This window comes from Thunnus maccoyii, chromosome 10, assembly GCF_910596095.1.
Source record: "Thunnus maccoyii chromosome 10, fThuMac1.1, whole genome shotgun sequence".
NCBI classification, from domain to species: Eukaryota; Metazoa; Chordata; class Actinopteri; order Scombriformes; family Scombridae; genus Thunnus; species Thunnus maccoyii.
Window position 1 is genome coordinate 8855087 of NC_056542.1, and position 20344 is coordinate 8875430.

Here is a 20344-nt window from a genome sequence, read left to right on the forward strand (position 1 = left end):
CTTTTTACTCATGACATATATTTCACAGCTAAAGGCTACTTGCCAGCTACTTTTCAGATAAATATTTCATGTGTAAAACGATTAGTTTATGTATGTTAGTATAGTATGATTGATTAAAAATAACAAGCTGTTATTGCTTTGTTGTTGACTTTGATAAAAAACCCTGCTATTCTAGAGTTTGTGTAAGACTAGTAAGGTGGCCATAATAATCCAGATAACCATTTCAGTTAGAGTAGTATCCAGTATTTAGCCTTGCTTTATACTAGTTATCCTTTATATGATTCACTTCAAGCACTATCAAGATATCGACTCTGATCATAAAAGTTGTTGTTGTGTAACCTGTTTTCTAATGCCTCCAAGTGTGTTAATTAATTGTCATCAACAGCTGAAGCTCTCTGGAAGTGAACTACTGCCGAGTGGGGGAACTGTAAGACACCACACCATCTTCTCTCTATATAAAGCAAGGAATCTCTGTCTGTCTGTCGGTCTGTATGTATGTAAAGATGGGTGACAAATTAAAGGAAAACCTGGTACAGGTCTGAATGCCCCCATAGTGAGGGGATCTGGTGGCTCTGTTATGCTGTGGGGGGCATTTTGCTGGCATGGTTTGGGTCCACTTGTCCCCTCAGAGGGAAGGGTCACTGCAAATCAATACAAAGTTGTTCTGAGTCATCACCTTTATCGTATGATGATTATCCTCAGCCTTGGCATTGATTCCACAATTCTCTGGAACTCTTCTGGAGGGATGAAAAGCACTCTTCAAAAAGATATTCCCTCATTTGGCGTTTTTGATGATGGTGGTGGAGAGCGCTGTCTAATACGCCATCCAAAATCTCCCATAGGTGTTCAATTGGGTTGAAATCTGGTGACTGCGAAGGCCATAGCATATGATTGCCATCATTTCATACTCATCAAACCATTCAGTGATCACTCAGAACAACTTTGTATTGATTTGCAGTGACTCTGTCTTCTAAGCAATACGCCCCTTACAAACAGGCACTGCACTAGTTACTAAAAGTCCAGTCTTGGAACAGAACCTTCCTCAACACTATGTTGTGTGGCACACTTACTATGTTTTGAGAAGGGTGAGAGTTTTCTGAAAAACAATCTAATATCTTTGTTTATTCAGTATTTATGTATTTTAGTGGCCTTTAATGAACTTCATTTCCCATAAGTCCTAGATGTTCATGAGCTAAACGTCACAGCTCGACAGAAGAGACGAGTCCATGAGCAAGAGTAGTGGTCTCTGTATATATTGACAATTTCTAACTGGACTGTTCTTCTGTGTATACTGTACAAAGAAAAAGGTGAACACACACACACACACACACACACACACACACACACTATAGTAGGCTGGGTAATTTTCAGATTCATTTTAATTATATTTGACTGTTTGATGGTAAAAAGTAATGAGTTAAATTTAAAGGGACCATCACTTTTAAAACTTAATATGGGATACAACACTAGCTCACAAGAATGCATCACCTTTGATATCCCTCATGTGAATACAGTACTGGGGAAAACTGCATTCACCTACTATGTTCCTCATGGGTGGAACAAACTTCAGGACTCCCTTAATTGACACACACACTCACTCATTGAATCCACTTAAACCCCACCCCCATAACTCCAAACCCCCAACCCTGTATGTCCTCCTGTGTTTCTTGTCCCTCTGTACATGGAGATGTCCTTGGCTGCGGCCGCCCTGATATGTGGATGGTGCTGCATGGTGGGTTATTCTGATGGCTTCCCAAGGAGAGGGAAGGAAGAGGAAAAGAAAAAAAAGAAAAAAGAAAAAGGACGCTGACCAGGTTGGACAGATCTCCTTCTGAGGGTCTGGGGGTTACCCACTAAGTGGCCACCTTCCTCCATTGACCAGGAAGAGGTCTGGGGGTTGCCCCAGCTTCAATCACTCAACCAAAAATAATAATAAATAAATCATCTTCTTTGGGTTTTGCACCTCAGAGCACTGAAACTGTCCCATCATGCAGCCCTGTACACCTCTACCGGGTGGGTGCTATGCCTCTGACACAGACTGACTCCATTCCCCCTACCCCAACTCACACTCAACACACACACACACACACACACACAAACAAACACTCACACACATACACACCTTTATGTGTTCAACTGAATCAATCGACTGTTTTAATTGCTTTACTTTATTTATGTATATATTTATTTATTATTTTTTACTCCATATATAAGAGAGGAGGAATACTTGCATGCATGCACCATGTGTATATGTTTGTGTATCCAGTATGTGTATGAACTCGAGTGTATTTGTGTATGAATGTTTCAATCTTGGCTAACTTCCCTAAAACCCACTCTCATCACCCTGGTCTCACACAGCAGACACGCATTACAGTCCACACACAGACACACATCCATCCATCTTCAGTGTTATTTAATTCAGAATGAAATACTGTATGTATTTACCTCAAAATTAAATTACTCTACGTGAAAATACAAGACTTAATGTCACAAATAAAACAAAAACAAACTAAACTTGTTCCAATAAAGGATTAAACACGTACATACTCGGTTGAAAAACAAATAAAAGAGACATCTTAAGAGTTTTCTAGAGTTCTTGGAGGCCAGCTCAAAGAGGAATCTCTTTGAGGTTTGTTTTTATAAGTTAGGATAAAACAGGAGGAGTTTTGAGTGTGTTCTAAAGGTCTTCTGAATTAATGATGAATATGCTATTTCTTTGTTTTCGGGGACTTTAGGTGTGACTGGTGTTTGCAGCATGCATCTTCTGAAATAAAGGAATTTTTGGGAAAGCCTAATTACTTTTTACATGCAAAAATGTCATTTGAAAGTCACTAGGTCTGAACATTTCCTGTCAGCTTATATCACATACTTAAAACAGTAAAAACAGTTAAGCAGTTTACATGCGTTTCATAATAAGTCAGTTCTAATAACATAACAAACATTAAGCTTCATATTAACACTTCATGATGTCTAAGCATACAACCTTCATTGATTCAACTTTATCAAACTATTTACACATCTCAAACCATCAACTGAAATAAAGTTTAATACTATAGTGAAAGGAAATAAAGTTAGGCAACATATATGTGATTAGATTTTGTTCAAAAACATATTTAAATATTAGTTCAACATGACCCTTACTTCGTAATATAAAAACATTCAATGTGACTATTGTTAAAAAAACAACTTCAAACTGAAATCCTTCAAACAATATATCTTTACATTCTTATTACTTCAGAAACATTCTTTCAATACAACTACTCATCTAATTTAACTACTAAAACATGATTGTCTATGAGGTTAATAGATCAAAAGTTTAACACTTAAGTGATTTTAAAATACAACTAGAAAATGCAATTTCTGTAGAAATTGCGTGTGATTGCTCAAAGTGGATTTAGACTGCATAACTGGAAGCTGAAGAGAATTGAAAAATCTAGCAAGATTAAAATCAGCAATGGGTGGAATAGAACCTACACCCTCATGTTTGTAAAACAGACAAATTTATAATGGCAGTCTATGGGACGAACCGTCCAACTCAGTTGAAACCTTGGTCACTTTGACACTCAACTGCTCGGAAGTCCCTTATCGTACAGACGCCATTCAAATTGTACACAAAACTTTGAACTTTCAAAGTTATCAGATTGTTTAGTGATATCTTTTGTAGTTTTTCAGCAATTTAAGCCCAAAGTCAGGGGTGTTTCAGATTTTTTCAGGTCTCACAAGTGTGTCATGTGATCAGGCAGTGTGGAGAGCACAGATAATTTTTGACCAGAAACATTTTTCTGAACAGCTATCACTTCCACAATTTAAACTCCTCAAGCACATATCTTGCCTCAGTATGTTGCCACAAGCCTACTCTCTCTCAAAATGTAAATACATTTCACATAGGACTTATAGTTTTTGAGATCTGAACCTTAATTGATAGAGAGTCCCTGTCATGTTCTCATTGACTGCAATACAGTCTGCAGGATGTGTGTCTCCTCTCACTCCAGTTTCTTAAACTTACAGACTCTCTCTTCCTTCAAACACATTTTACACGTATCATTCATTCTCATGTTAAACTAGTCTTGCTTTCACTAATGATGTACAAATCTCTGGGCTTCAAGCTCTAGTTTGAGACAAATACATTTTCCTCATCAAAATGGAGACTTTTTCCTTTCGTTATTGGGAATGTCTGTTGGGTCAGTGGTTTAGAACACTGTTCTCTGATGAGCTTCAACTTGGATGACAAGGTTGTGTGTTTGATACCTGCTCACTGTAGTGCTCTTCATAATATTGCTGTCATGTACAAAGTTGCTTCACATCTTTATTCTGTACCATAATTCAATTCCACTCAAGCTTACCTTAACATTATTACCTAAAATGTGGATTGATATGCTTGTTAAAGACATTTTTTCCTACATTACATAACATGTGTGAGTAGTTCAGTGGTCTAATCCCATGGCATTTCTGAACTCCTTTTAGATCCAAAGGTTGTGAGTTCGAGCCCCGCTTAGGGCAGAACTCAGTAGAGTTGAAGGATGAAGGAGTCCAGGTGATGTCAATCTGCTTAATGAGCTCAGCTCAACTGCTTTTTTGTCAATTTCATGCAATTGACAGGCTAAATACCACAATCTGGCCTGACATTACTGTGTGACATGTTAGCTCAATGCATAGCATGTCTGTCTTACAAACATGAGGGTGTAGGTCCAATTCCACCCATACTTTTTACAAGCTTTTTCCAAACACTTTGTTAACCATGGTTTTCCCATCTTTTTAGGATTTTGTCTATACTTTTTTAATGGACTATGTCGGTCATAAAGTTTCAAGAATGTATCTAAAAATGCATTACATTCATTAATATCCTCTACATAAACTTCATGCCAATCATGATTTAAAAGTTCTGCTTTAAGAGCCATAATTGCCTCTGGTGATTTCATTCTAACCAAATTGTTAGTCTTTCTATTTGTTCTTAATTTTAACGTATTGTTGATATCTAACATTGTAAGAACAGGCAAAGGATCACTTACATCAGTCACTAGTAGTCCACTTTTTATCTTCCCTTCAATTGCGTTTATAAAAATATTGTCAATCAGTGTTGCACTATCCTTTGTTATTCTGCTAGGTTTTACAATTCATGGATAGAAACTCAAGCTAAACATTACATTAACAAATTCAGTAGTTTTGGTATGATCATTACATTTTAGCAAATCAATGTTAAAGTCACCACAAACCAAAATCACCTTATCATTATGTTTTTCATACAAATCAGAAATCTTCCCATTAAATTGATCAATGCTTGATCCCGGTGTTCTATAAATGCAACTAATTAATATGTTTTTGATCTTTTAACCTCAATTTCAATGGTTACACATTCCATCAAGTTGTCAACAACTGTTGTCATATCACCAATAACTTTACATTTAAGAGCAGACATCACAAACCGGGCAACACCCCCCCCCCCCCCCCCCCTTTTGTTGTACGTGTTTTGCCAAAGCATTTCATAGCCCTCTAATCCATCTTGCAGATCTTTATTATCACTCAGCCAGGTCTCTGAAATTGCTATTACACTAAACCTTTGCTGAAACTGTTGAAGGTAGTCTTTAGTTTTGGAGAAGTTACTGTATAGACTCCAACTATTAAAGTGAATCACTGAAAACCCCTCCATTTTCATGTTGGAATTGAACTGGTCTTCAGAATAATATTCACAATTCATGTTAATGTTCTGATAGAAGTCGATCTCTGGATCATTGTCATTTTCTAAATCATAAAGTTTGTGATCCGGAAAGTCAAAAGACTTAAAATCTGTATATACACACATTTTCTTATATCCGGTTTTTCTCTCACAAACATTTCACCTCATATTTCACAATACAACTAAAATAACAGTATGACATTTCCCCACTATTCCACCTCTCTACCATAATATTTTTCATTTTCATGTATATTGATCAAGATCTTTTATGTCTCTGATGGCTATTACTTTAGCTTGTTCTGGTGTACCATTCAGTGTTATCATTACCTTACAGTTCCTTGTCTAAGTGTCCTGAATTTGCTTCCCCTTTCTCAGAATTCTGGCTTGTCTTACAATTTCAACATTTCTCTTTGTGAGATGCTCGTTTACATATACCCCTGTGCCCTTCAGTTTTCTTGCAAGCTTAAACACCTCAATTTTGTTTTTTCTACTCACAAATTGAATGATGACGTTTGGCCTGTTGTTTTGTTTTTGGGGTATGGTGTGACAAGCAGCTATACTTTTACTGTCTATAGGAATGTCTTTGCTGTTGAAGAACTTAATGACTTGCTGCTCAAGCAAGTGCAATTCACCTCTTGGTGCATCCTCACCCTCCTTGTCACCTGCTGTGATCTGTGCATAGGTGCGGTGGGTTGTCTCAAGTCCAGATATCACAAGGTCATCCATCCTTGTATACTGTTCCAAATCTTCAACTCCTCTTTCAAGCTCTTCAATTTTCTTATCTTTTTCTTTAATCACAGCCTTCAGTTGACACACTTCATCAATTAAATCCAGTAGGCCCATCTGTTGTTTTGCCACCTTACTTAATTCCTCTGACATGAAATTCAGAGACTTTTTAACTTCTTCCATTTCCTCAGCTAATTTCTTAGTAGCCATTTCTGTGGTTAGTAATTAAAGTACTTGGCAAAAAAACCCAAACAAACAAAAAAAAAAAAACAGCTTTCTTGCAGAACTTCCAGGTAATCCAGTATTGCTGGTGTGTCAACACATTGTGGCACATGCCATCAAAAGTGCCCAAAACTTCAAAAAATAGTACAATGGTAATAAAAAAGTCCAATATCTCTTTAGTAGATAGTCACACATAGTTACAGTGTGAGTCTTACATTAGACCGAAAGCTTGCGAAGAAAATGTATCCAGAGTGTTACTAAACCTTCTTTGAGGTAAAAAAACCCCATTTATCTCCATTTACCGCTTTTGAAAATGCTGGAACAACGTTGTTGTTATGGTGGAAGTCACAGGCTGCGAGTTAGTTAACTCAGCTAACCCTAGCTACAAATAAGATGCTTGCTTTGACTGTTTATAATCTCCCAGGGAGAACACGCAGTAGTTACGAGCATCCCACCATGACCATATTAAACTATTTGTGATTTCATTCATGAAAAACCCATAGATAAATAAAATTATCAAAACATATTTTGCTAACTTCACTTAATGCATGTTAAGTCAAAAGCAGAAACACATCTGTAAAAATCACCAAAGAAGAGCAGAGTTGTGTCAGAGGCTGTACTTACTGCCCCCATCTGGTCATCTAAACCGGTTGCACCAACAGCCACACGTCTGGTTTTAAGCTAAGTCGGTCGTAACTTGGTGTTCTAAGTCCGACTTAATAGTTACGGCAGTTAAACCATCTAGGTTTAAGCCTTCTTCTTGCTAAGACCAGGTGTAAATCTTAAGCCCAGTTAAGAGCAGGCGTAAAGTCAAAATCTTTGCCTTGCTCAGAAGGTCTTTCCACTTTTTCCATGCATCGTTTTCTGAACTAGGCTGCCCGAGTCTAAGCAATCATTTATGGCCTCCATTATTTCTCTCCAAGTCAACTGCTTCTTCTTATTTGTTATTTTGCTGGACTGCAGTCAGTGTTTTCTTGTGCTGACTGTACAGCTTTATTAATTTTCTTATCTCAGTGTTCGTGAAATTGCCTTTTCTTTTTCTTTGATCCTCCATAACGTTGCTGCAAATTAGAAATGATTAGCAACAAATTAGCAACACAACAGGAGATTGTTAACAATGTGTCCTAACAATGCATACTACTAGGCAATAGCCATAGTCGCATGGGTATTCTCATGGATGCGCATTGCTAAGATCGGGTGTAGTTAAGACTAGGCTTAAGTTTGGTTGGTGCAACCAACATAAAGTCCATTCTAAAGACTGGTCTTAACAAAGACTGTGTTAGCATTTAGGACCAGGCTTAGTAAAGAAGAGTTGGTGCAAACCATCCCTGGAGAACAACAACAAGCATTGGGTCGGCCTTGTTTCCTCTGACAGATATTTCAGAGACATTGCACAGAAACATTATGAGGTAAATAAAAGCACTAACACATGAGTACATTACCAATCGACTATTGGAAGCATATCGATAGAGGTTTTCCTCACTGTAATCATTCCTCCTGTTCATACTACTGGCTTTTAAAAGATCCCCTTCAAATGTGCTTTCAATGTAAGTGATGGGGGCGAAAATCCACAGTGTGTCCACACAGTCATTTTGTGCAAAAATGCATTTAAAGGTTTATCAGACACTTATATCTGAGTCATATCACATGGATATTTGCCACATTTACTGTCTTTTTAGCATCAAATTCCCTCCTTGTGTTTCCTTAGACAGTATTTCCCTGTTGAGCTGCAATGGAAGTATATTAACCAAAAGACAGACTTTGGCACTAAAAAGACCGTAATGGCGAAAGATATCTTCTTGATTTGACTTATCTGGATGGCTGAAGCTTCATATTAGCTTCAGATAAACTTTTAAATACATTTTTGCACAGATGGAGGCTTGTGGATTTTGGCCATCACTTATTGCGTTATGAAGGGATCTTCCAGTGGTTAGTACGAACAGCAGGAACGATTATGGCAAGAAAAACCTATTTCAATGTTCATTTGGACACCTGACTATTGTTTTAAAACAGACTTGAAAATTGTGAACCCTTCATTTCAGTAGCCTTCACTGATCTCTGTAAATGAAAAAAAAAAACTGCACACTACTACAGTAGCAAGAACAGCAGTGATGAGGAAGGAAGTGGGCAGGCATGTTGCAAGAGATCGATAACTACTCATCAACACTATTTAAGACCTGAACCTAAGAGCAAAGTCTCAAACTCGATCTCGATCCTTCATCTGCTCGGCCAGAGGTCTCACCTTTAAAGATGAAGAGCCCGCAGGTCATCCGAGGATCACCAACCCTGCTGCTGCTGCTGTTGACAGGGGTTTGCATTGACGCATACAGACCTGTTGTCATCGTGCATGGTCTTTTTCAGGGACCTGAACCATTCAAAAAGCTCGTTCAGTATATAACCAAGGTAGGACATCTGAACTCCACTACAATTCAGAGGGAAATGTTGCAATTTTTACTCCAACACCTTTATTTGACAGATGCAGTTACTTTTTTGGATTGCAAATTTAGATTAAATGATATATGATAAGCTTATAAAATACAAAAAAAAACTGTTAAAGATCTGAAAAAATAATCAAACTTTTTGAGGTTTTTATTTTTTATCCAGATGATGAAATATATCCGTCACATGGGCCAATTTTCTGTAAAACAAGTACTTCATTTTTAATACTTTATGTCAATTTAGCTGGTAATACTTCTGTACTTTTTGTACTTTTGTCATTTTTTCTTTTGCAGACTTGTTAGATTTTATTTTAGAAAGAAACCCTTTAGATATTATTTTGGGAGAATCATATAAGCCCACATGATTGAGTTGGCTGATAACATTATCAATTATCAGGCTGATAATTTGTCAAGTCAAATTTATTCATAAAGCTAAAGCCAAATCGCAACAGAAATTATCTCATGACATTTTTCATATAGAGCAGGTCTAGACTGTACTCTTTAATTTACAGAGACCCAACATTCCCCCATGAACAAGGACTTGGCGACAGTGGCAAGGAAAAACTCCCCTTTAACAAGAAAAAAGCTTGAACAGAAATGGACTCTATGTAGGCGGTCATCTGCCTTGACTGGTTGGGCTGAGAGAGAGAGATAGCAAGCGATCCATGAACACGATCCATAGAAATCTAACTGATTAAATTTGCTCATTTAATCAGTTATTACTATGCCTCTGTTACTCTGTCCCTTCTTTTGAATCACAGCTCCTTTTTTAATGTTTATTTTATTCCCAGGCGCATCCAGGCACTAAGGTGAAAGTGATTAGCCTGTATAACAACGAAAACAGTCTGAGGCCATTGTGGAGGCAGGTCCAAGACTTCAGGAAAGCCATTGATCCCATCATGCGAAAGGCTCCTAATGGCATCCATCTTCTGTGCTATTCACAAGGTCTTTTCTCACTCAATCTCTCTCTCTCTCTCACACACACACACACACACACACACATACACACACACACACACACACACACACACATACACACACACACACACACACACACACACACACACACACACACACTTAAAGGCATGTAACAAAGTCACAGTCTCCAGGACCAGCATACAGTGCTGAATTCCTATTAAAACTAATAATGAACAAAATTTGCACTACTTAAGTACAACATCAACACAGTGCATTTTCTAAATAAGGATGTGTTTTATCAATTTACTGCAAATTAACTAATATATCAAAAACAACTGGGGTAAGCTAGTATTTCCAAAGACATGTAGGTCAGATCAGGTCAATTGGATACTGGAATTGTTGATTTAGAGTCAACAATTCTCATCAATTCTCAAGACTCTGTGGGGGCCATATCATCTGTTGCAGGACTGCTTGTTCCTCTTTTTGCTGAACATAGTTCTTTATAACTCTGACAGTAGTTTTTGGGTTGTTGTCGTGCTAAAACTTTTGCACAGTACTGTATGTGTTCCCTCAGTGTCAAAAAGTCACTCTAAAAACTAAGAGTTCAAGTGTGGAATACTTTTCTATCATAGCCCAAAATGAATTCAATAAAAATAATGTGTTTCATACTTGTTGCATTAATTTTTAAGTAAAAATATATCAAACACATGTAAATTTGCCACTGCAGCTCAGCAAGTAGAGCGACTTGTCCTCTAATTGTGGGGTTGGTGGTTCGATCCATCACACTGAACCCCAGTTGCTGGTTAGACCAGTGCTTTGTATGGTAGCTTGCTGTTATCGGTGTGTCAGTGAATGGGTGAACAAGAGGCAAATGAACTGAATGCAAATATTTAACCCAGACATACAATAATACTAACACACACACACACACACACACACACACACACACACACACACACACACACACACACACACACACACACACACACTCACAGCATCCAATATCTTTGCACAACACGCCTTCAACTTCCACTTCCACATTTTTAACATGATAGGTGCCATTTTCACACGGTGGCCCACAGCTTATGTTCTTATGAAAATACATTTACAAACAGGCCTGTCAAACTTTCAACTTTCAGGTTGAATGTACATCTCTATACAAATTTTGAAATTTTGAATTGTGAAATAAGTTACATACATTGTGAAACTGTGAAAATAGTATCGGACAACATATTCAACTACAAAAGGCAAGGCAAGTTTACTTGTATAGCACATTTCAACAACAAGGCAATTCAAAGTGCATTACATAGAGTATAAAAGGCATCAATACAGAATATAAAAGCAACACAAGGCAAAGGATTCAAGAGACATTTAAATACAATTAAAAAGTGTTAAATTTGGAATAAAAAGAAGCTAAAATAGAGTAAGACAGATAAAACAGGAGAGTAAAAGTTACAGTGCAGTGTAAGATATTAACTCTTATATCGATGGCCAAAGAGCAAAACCTCCTATCTGAAAAATGCACTTTTTTGAGAAAACTAAAAAAAACTTGTTGTTTTCTTGCAGAATGCTATTTGTTAAGGATACCCAATACATAATATATTATGTGTATACCGACTAGGTATTAGTGCCTCGCAAAGTGCAGATAGGAGGTTTTCCCCACTTTTCCTGGATCATTTTGCAGATAGGAGCTTTTGCACATGGTGCAAGTTGGAAGAAGTTCTACAAAACAATGCTCTAAATTAAGATAATAATTACTTTGGATAAAAGCACTAGATAAATGCAGCTCATCTATCATTAATTTGAATATCAAGTGACCCAAGAGAAGTCCTGACCCATAAGGTTTAGATAGTTGAGAAATGTTAACTGTTACTTCATGCATAAAAAGAGAGGATATGGTGAATGAGAAAAGGTGTGTCAGTCAGTCTGTCAGAGACTCTCTCTCAGACTCAGATAACGTTTTGATCAACCTTTAAATGCAATAATCTGTTACTCCAATCGGACTGCTGAATCATATTTCATTGTCTCAACCACACTTAAAACAACGCCCCCGCACCAACGCAGCACCTTATTGTTTTGTACAGGACTGTTCTCAGCAAGGGCGATCCATAAGGGCTGTTTTATTACAAACAATTCCACCGTATAAACCTGGAATCTGTGTGTAACAGCTGACCTCTTTATATACAGTCAGTGGTGTAGATGTGTAGCAGAACACAAAACATTAATTATCGTCAGATCCTGACCGATCCTTTTAATGAAGTTACCGCTGCACCTGCGTAAATGCGCACATCACTCTCCCAATTTAAAGGCGTACTTATAGTTTCAGCTGCTGTGTGACGCTGCAGGTATTTAGTAAAGTCAAATGAAAGAATCTGACGCACAGCAGCTGTGGACAACAAACAGAACAGCAGTACTGATGTTTCTGCGAAATCCCGGAAACATTCAGTGACACCTGAACAACATTAATGTAAAATTCAGAAATTAATCTGACACGTTTAAGACCTGCCTGAGTCACAATAATAGCTGTAGAGTAGTCTGGTGGACATTTCAGTAGATTATGTTGTAGATGCGAAAAACTAGAGAAGTAAAAGAAGCGAAATGCATGAAAGTAGCTTGGTGATTGTGGAGAGCTCTGTGTGTGCGCCCCTCTGCTAATTAAAGACATGCAATTTGAGGCGCTGTGCGCTGAAATGTGGAGAAAAGCCTGAAACACTGGAAACCGCTCCACTCACTGTAAACAGCAACTTTACAGCCTGTAATACATCCATGGCCTGTATGCGCCTTGTTATGTACATCACCATTTTTCTCCCCCTCCACTCTGTTACATTAAAACACCACTTTTGGGGAGCAGAAATATGTGCGGCTCGGCTAATACCATTCAGGACTGAAGCAGTGGCGCCCCGGACCCAAAGCTTTGGCACCGCGCTACCAGCTGTTGTGTTCACTGTTGCTGATGACATGAACTCAAACAGAGAGCACTTGTTACCCTAAGAGTTGCAATTTATTTGAGGATTTACAGTGATTCGTGACTTAAAAATAATGTGGAAGGACGGTAAAGTGAGGGGGGCCAATGGCCCCTTGGCCCCCCTAGTTTCAGCGCCAGTGGTTGAAGGTCAACTTAACAAAATAAGTACATCTAGCAATATATACAGTGCAGAAACTGTGCAGTGCAAATGGCATCTATTTTATTTTACTTTGACAAGGTCTCTCCCGCTCATTTATGCAAACTCACAGCAGTACAGAACTGAACATAAAAATGTGACCAAACGTTAATTCACAGACTGAATGCACGTAGTTGCACACATGAACTGAATGTAAATATTTATCCCACACATACAATAACACTGACGCACACACTATCGCAGTATACATACAGTTCACACATTAAAGTTGAGAGATAATATCTCTGTAACTTCCTCTTCCGCATTTTCAAAATACCAAGATATGTGCCATTTTCACATGGTAGCCCACAGTTTATGTTCTTATGAAAACACATTTACAAACAGGAATGTCAAACTTTTAACTTCAGGTTGGATGTACAGCTGTGTACAGATTTGGAAATTCTTAAGTGGCAAAAACATATCTTTAGGATATTTATGTCATTCAAATACTATCTCCTCCAATAGGCATTTTTAACAGCGGACATTTTGACTTGTCATTGCAGAAAAAGCACAGGTGTTACTAATAACATTACCAAAGCAGAAAAATGGGATTCAGTCATCATTCATTTCATTATTTACACCTGTGAGTTTTCTACTGTAAAAAAGGCATAGGCTACATTGTGAAACTGTGAAAATAGCATTGGACAACGAATTCAACGACAAAAGGTAAAATTTCTGAAGAAATTTCTGAAGAAATTTTAGGTGTGCAGTTATTTAAAATGTTTTGTTAACTGGAATGCCATCCAGTGGCGAAACTGGCGAATGGGCGAAACCCATTTATGTTCTAATATTTTGGACATTTTATGTGCTAAAAGTACAGCTATATAAACTACTCTGAAATTACACAAACGCCTTTATTGGTGTTTTATTGGTCTTTCCATTTTTATTCTGCTTTCTGTAAGCAACTGACATATGATGACACATAAAGAATAAAGTTTTACTCTGAAGACTGGATAAAGATTAACGAGTGATTCTTATCAGCTCTGTAATTCACTATGATTTGAATATTTTATCATAATTATTTATTTTATTTAATCATTTATTTTATGATATGATTAATCCTTCTTATTCTTTTTTCCATGTATGCATTAGTCTCAGTATTAGTCTATTATGTTAGTCCCAATCGTTTGCACTGTTCACATTTGTCCTCTCTTATTATCAACTTGTCAGTCATCTGTAAAGCATTTCGAATTGCACTAACCTGTATGAAAGATGCCATATAAATAAGGTTTGATTGATTGAGTTTATATTACTCAGCTGCGTAATTTGTTACTAATTATTTATTCTGACATTATAACTACTTTTTTAAAAAACAACATAAATATCAAATTTTATACAATGAAAAATGTTAGTAATAAAGTCTGTCTAAAACATTAAAACCAATGGGTCCACAGAGGATATATTTCAGTGCATTTTATTTCAGATAACAATCAAGTAGGAGAAAGAAGGGAGAGAAGGGGTGGAGTGGACAGGAGACTGGCATTTTTATTCATAAGTCCTCAGCACTGCAAAGGAGGCCATTAGCTACTGTTGTGATCCTTTTAGGACTTTTATTTATTTAGGCCTTATTTATTTATTTTTATTTTGCTTTGCACATTCAGTGCCAGCACACCTAATGATAGGGATTACGCATCACAAAAACATGAGATACCATAAACAAGAAATAGACCCTAAGTATTGTTAATTTTAAAAAAAGACATTAAATAGGAAACTGGAGTCGATTTTACGTCAGGGTAACCATATTTTCAAACCCCCGAACTGGGACCCTTGAGTGTGCCGCATGTATGCGCTTATGCATGCACCATAGGCGTTTTTATCAGGATCAAGAACAATTGTTTCAGCTCTTAGCACACCTACCGAGCGCACCTTTCAACACCATGGACAGTGTCCCAATGGACAAAAAGTGATGTTTTGTCTCCCAAAATTCACCAACGTATTTTTCAGTGTGCACAAGTGCAGGCTGCCGGCTAAATGGGTGACTGTGACACATTCTCTGCCAGCTTTAAAAAAAACAAAACAAATCTAAACAAGGTACAAATCTCTTTGTGTCTTATAAATAACTTTATAGGCTATAGCATAATAATAACTCACTTACATCTTCACAACGCTAATACACGAGCTGCTCGCGAGTTTACAAAGATTAAAACGTAAAAACATTAAATCACAATTGCATCTCGTTAATAACAAACTCTTCTTAGAGTTTCTCTTTTGGGGCTCTCAGCTCGGAAACCACTGCTTATGTTTGGCCAACTTAATATCTTAATTCATCTTTAACAATGTGTCGTATTTTAAAAGCTTGTTTTATTATCCATTGTGTCAAATCTTCATCTGAAAAGTAACTAAAGCTGTCAGATAAATGTGATGGAGTAGAATGTACAATATTCCCCTCTGAAATGTAGTGGACTGTTAGTAGGCTATAAAGTAGTATCAAATTGAAATACTCAAGTAAGATTTACTACACTCAAACAGTAGAAGTATAGTAGAAGTACAAGTACCTCAAAATTTTACTTGAGCACAGTACTTGTAGTTACTTTTCACCACTGTGGATTAAATTTTGCACAGACATCCATGGTTCCCAGTGAATGAATCCTACTGACTTAAGTGATCTCTTGACTTAACCTCAAAGTTTTCACTTATCTTGTGAAATATCTCAACATCTCACCTACTTGATGGATTGGCACACATTTTAGCACAGACATCTGTGGTTCCCAGAGGATGTAATATCCTAATGATGGGGAGTTTTCCTCTAGTACCACCATGAGGTTTACATTTATGGTTTTGAGTGAAATGTCTTGGGTGTTGCCGTGAAATTTGCTACAGATATTTACATTCCTCACAAGAGCAATTGTAATAACTTTGGTGGTAACCTGATGTTTTACTAACACAACTAATGACATTACAATCAATATCAGCTGTAGTCTACTTTTTTAGTGTTAATTCGCAAATTATAGCATACTAACAACAAACTACACTGTAAACATACCTGCTTAACGTTAGCATGTTAGCATTGTCATTGTGAGCACGTTACCACTTTGCTCCTAGCATTGTTTTGCCTGCAGCCTCACAGAGCCATTAATTTGTGTGGCTGTATAGACTTAATAGTCTTGTTATAACTTGCTGTGTTTGTTGCAACATATGCAGTGGGAGGTGCCCATTCAGTAACCACTAAGCCATACTGCATCTTCTCTACCCTTAGCAAAGTGGTTCTCAAACTTTTTCACATCATGGACCCCTAAACTGACACAAATTAGACCACAGACCCAGATTTGAGAGGAGTTTTTTTCCCAGGGTCCCCCATCTGATAAGATTTTTGCTTTTAGATGTTTTATGACAGAGAGTGTGTGAAACCCATGACCAAAATCCTCATACATTTGTCATAATGTTACTTATGGATGGAATTGTAGTAAAAATAAATTATTCACCTTTTTGCTAGGGACCCACTGGAACCCCCCTAAAGGACCCCTGAGGGTCCCCGGAAACCACCTTGAGAACCACTACCTTAGCATAAACACAGGACTACACAGAGATTAAACAATAGAAAGGATCACTGCATCAGATCATATATATTTGTTTGTTGGAACTCTCTTGATCTTGTGAATCTTATGTCCTCTTATTTTTTTTCTCAGGTGGTCTAATTTGTCGTGCACTTCTCTCCAGGACTCCGTACCACAACGTGCACTCTTTCATCTCGCTGGCATCACCACAGGCTGGGCAATATGGAAGTCAGTGAACTTCATTTCATGTCAAAAATATGACGAAATCCCAGTTACCCCTGACCAAAATGTCCTCCATAGGGATGTTGAATTAAGGACTCTCAGCTGAGTCACCAGAACTTTAAAAATATAAACAAATTGTATTGATTTGTGATTGATAATAACATGCAGAATATAACTGTAAAAACTCTTTTTCTAACCGTCTCACTCCACAGTCACAGGCTACCTGAAGCAGGTATTTCCTGTCATGTTAAGGAAGATAGTGTTTCACATTTGCTACACCAGATTGGGACAGAAACTGTCTATCTGCAACTTCTGGAACGGTGAGAATAAGGGAAGGGGGTATTCACTGTGTTCAAAAGCTGAAAACATTTACCTTTAACTGAGGATAGCCTGCACATGACATTACACTGCCCCTTGAAAAGACACTGCAACAGATATATATTTATCTTTTCTCTACAGATCCTCACCACAGGTCCCGCTACTTCCAGAAGAACATCTTTCTGCCACAGCTCGATGGTGACAAACCTCACAAGTACATGAAAGGTAATGGAATAAGTTCCTGTCATGGGCATTATGAACTGTACTATACTATAAGTACTATACTTGTGGACATATTGTAACAGAATAAAAAAAAACATGCATTTCTCAATTTCACTTCCTCAGCATGGAGAAAAAACTTCCTGCGCATCAAGAAACTTGTGCTGATTGGAGGACCAGATGATGGCGTCATCACACCGTGGCAGTCCAGGTTTAAATCTCATCAAAGTTTTACTATCATTGAATACTGCTGAGTCTCTTTTATTTGACTGTGTCTGTGTTAAATACTGTGAGCCAAATTAATCATATTACAGCCTTCTTATCTTATGTTCCACATATTTTATATGGTTTTCTTTTAACAATAATATCACAGCTGGTCCTATGAAGAGAAGAATTAGGGAAAAATAAACATTGTTCAACATTGTTGCTTTTTTTGAGGTCAATAATTTGCTCTGAGTTGACGTCCCTGATTGAATTGTATTTTTGTGTGCGCTTTGTAGTTTTATGAAGCACATTTGCAAGTGTGTTAAATAAATATGTAATTTTTGTCAAATTGCATAAAACCAGTAGGATGGAATATGATTAATGTAGGAATAAGATATAAAATTATAAAACTGTGTCACAACTAAATCATGCAACGTAAAAATGAAAGAATTTTTGGAGGAGTTTGGTGCTCTAAGTTGGTCTTCATATGTCTCTTACTGTCCACACATTTCAGAAACCTGCCAAAATGTAATGAGTGAAAGAGTTTTTCTGCAAAGCCGATCAAACCTGAAACTGTTTTTCTGTCTGAAGTTTTAAAGGTTGAACTAAAAACATATTCACCTCTCAAACTAACCCCAATATGTGCCAGTTTAAAGACAGAAAAAGAGAAATACAGACCAGGACGTTTCTTGAATCAGCTTAGATAGATACTCAGGTGTAAGACAGTGAAGTGAGGTATCAATACAATCAATTCTAAAACTGAGCATTCAGAAAGAGTGTCAAGTGACGTCTTTGTGGTCAAATAGCAGCAGAGGTTTCGATCCTGTTCCTGACTATTTCCTCTTTCCTACACAGCCTGTTTGGATTCTATGACAGCAGAGAACATGTTGTGCAAATGATGAACGAGCAGGTAAGTTGGAAACTAGCATAATGTACATGTTTCTTTACAACTCTGTCCAACCTACTCCTTTGGTAAATTGTATTAGCTGAAAACTGATCTTTAGTTTTACTTTATTCTGTCAAGACCCTCCATCCAACTACATCTCTCTCTTCTCTCCCTTTGAAAGTTTTACAAGGAGGATACGTTTGGACTGAAGACGCTGAACGCTCGTGGAGGTGTGTCGACTTGTGTTCTACCTGGCGTGGAGCACTCTTACTGGTACTCCAGCTCCGAAGTGTTCAGGAGGTGCATAAAGAAATGGCTCACTTGAAAACAATACACCCACAGAGGGTACTGAATGCTTGTGCAAAGCATGAGCAATGATTTTAGAAAGACAAGAAAAAGGCTATCATTTATTTCCATTATTATCTATACTCGCTTATCTTTTTTCAGGGTCACAGGGGGCTGGAGCCTATCAAAGCTCAGGTCTGGTCTGTCACAGAGCTGACAGACTGACACATACAGACAGAAAACCATTCACACTCAGATTTACACCTATACAGTACATACAATTACACACAGAACAAACTCCACACAAAAAGGGCCCAGCTGGCACCGTCTTCCACCAGCATGCCACCCCTAATTCCCTCTTTTCAATATATTTTCTTTATATGAATTTCTATACAAGACAGTAACCACATGCAGGACCCATTTACACGCAAAACAAAAGACAGATTGACCCAAGTCTAGATCTGCAGTTTCCCTTCTTTAAGACACCTCCCATGAAAAAGTCATCATAATGATGTTATATTACTATGCCATATCTACCATATTATTATATTCCATATATTGTCATATTATTACAATAGCAGCATCCATTGTTTTTTTTTCTTCATGATGATGGGACAGATATGTCAAAAAGGGTTTCCATATCTTAATATTTTAATAATATTACTTTTCTTGCTACACAATATTGGATTCTTTGCTTATGATGTACACCTTAATTTAATTTATCCAGTGTTTAAATAGTAAGAGTGCATCTTTGTTTTATGCCTTTAAAATGTGCCTTTTTACCATAACCATGCCAAATTGTAGCAGTAACTGAATTGATCAAATATTATGATCTTCCTAAAATGGAAGTTCTAGGATCAGGTACACATCTGTCTAAACAGAATTTATAACATTTAAAGTTAAAACTAAAACAAAAGACATTAAGTCCCATTAGCATGAATATTTTTTCAATTATACATTTTGTGTAAATAAAGTGAAAATTGTCCTGTTTTTGCTGCAAGGCCACTTTTAAAAATGATCTATAGGAATATTCTCAAATGGTTCCTAATATTACAAGAAATAGCAGCCTTCAAGTGTCTAATGAAATTTATTCTAATAAATGTCTGTGCCATGGCAACACATGAACGATGACCAATCAATCACTGCCCTCTGGTATGGAGAATAAGGTACTTTGAAGTATTTTAAAGGGTAAATTCACAACTGCATCACAGATTTGTTTATTTTTCTGCTTTATCAGATTTGTTGGAGAAGAATAACTTTGGAATATCTGAAATGTTGTACTTATCTTGTATCTCTATTCTTGCTTCTCTATTAAACCGCTACAGCATCGATTGAATGTTTGGTCATTTTACCTTGTTTTATTGTTTTTTTATATAGAGAGAGTATGATAGAGATCAAGTTGTTTCAAAGGCATTATCAGAAATATGTGAATTTTTTCATTGTTTAATTTATCTTTTGTGTGCTAATCGCAGTACTGTGAAATGTTGGTGTGTAACAGTCATATTAGATGACTCAGCTAATATAAAACGTCCATGTTAACCCTGGATATACTCAACTCAACTTTATTTATATGGTAT

At 37.1% G+C, this 20344-nt stretch overlaps 1 protein-coding gene across 1 annotated transcript; it reads left to right on the forward strand.

Moving 5' to 3' along the window:
* The first annotated feature begins 8872 nt into the window (after nt 1–8872).
* Nucleotides 8873–19017, forward strand: LOC121904920 (lysosomal thioesterase PPT2-A-like). Its single transcript, XM_042422719.1, has 8 exons — nt 8873–9025; nt 9852–10005; nt 16766–16861; nt 17068–17175; nt 17315–17398; nt 17519–17603; nt 18452–18506; nt 18664–19017. The coding sequence occupies exons 1-8, from the start codon at nt 8873–8875 to the stop codon at nt 18805–18807; spliced, it is 879 nt and encodes a 292-aa protein (XP_042278653.1). The 3' UTR covers nt 18808–19017.
* Nucleotides 19018–20344: the final 1327 nt, after the last annotated feature.

Excerpts from the sequence above, each read along its gene's own strand:
- LOC121904920 (XM_042422719.1), top strand. The coding sequence starts at position 8,873 with ATGAAGAGCCCGCAGGTCATCCGAGGATCACCAACCCTGCTGCTGCTG. Across the intron at positions 16,862-17,067 it reads ACAGGCTGGGCAATATGGAA|TCACAGGCTACCTGAAGCAG; the intron begins GTCAGTGAACTT and ends CTCACTCCACAG. Across the intron at positions 17,176-17,314 it reads TATCTGCAACTTCTGGAACG|ATCCTCACCACAGGTCCCGC; the intron begins GTGAGAATAAGG and ends TTTTCTCTACAG.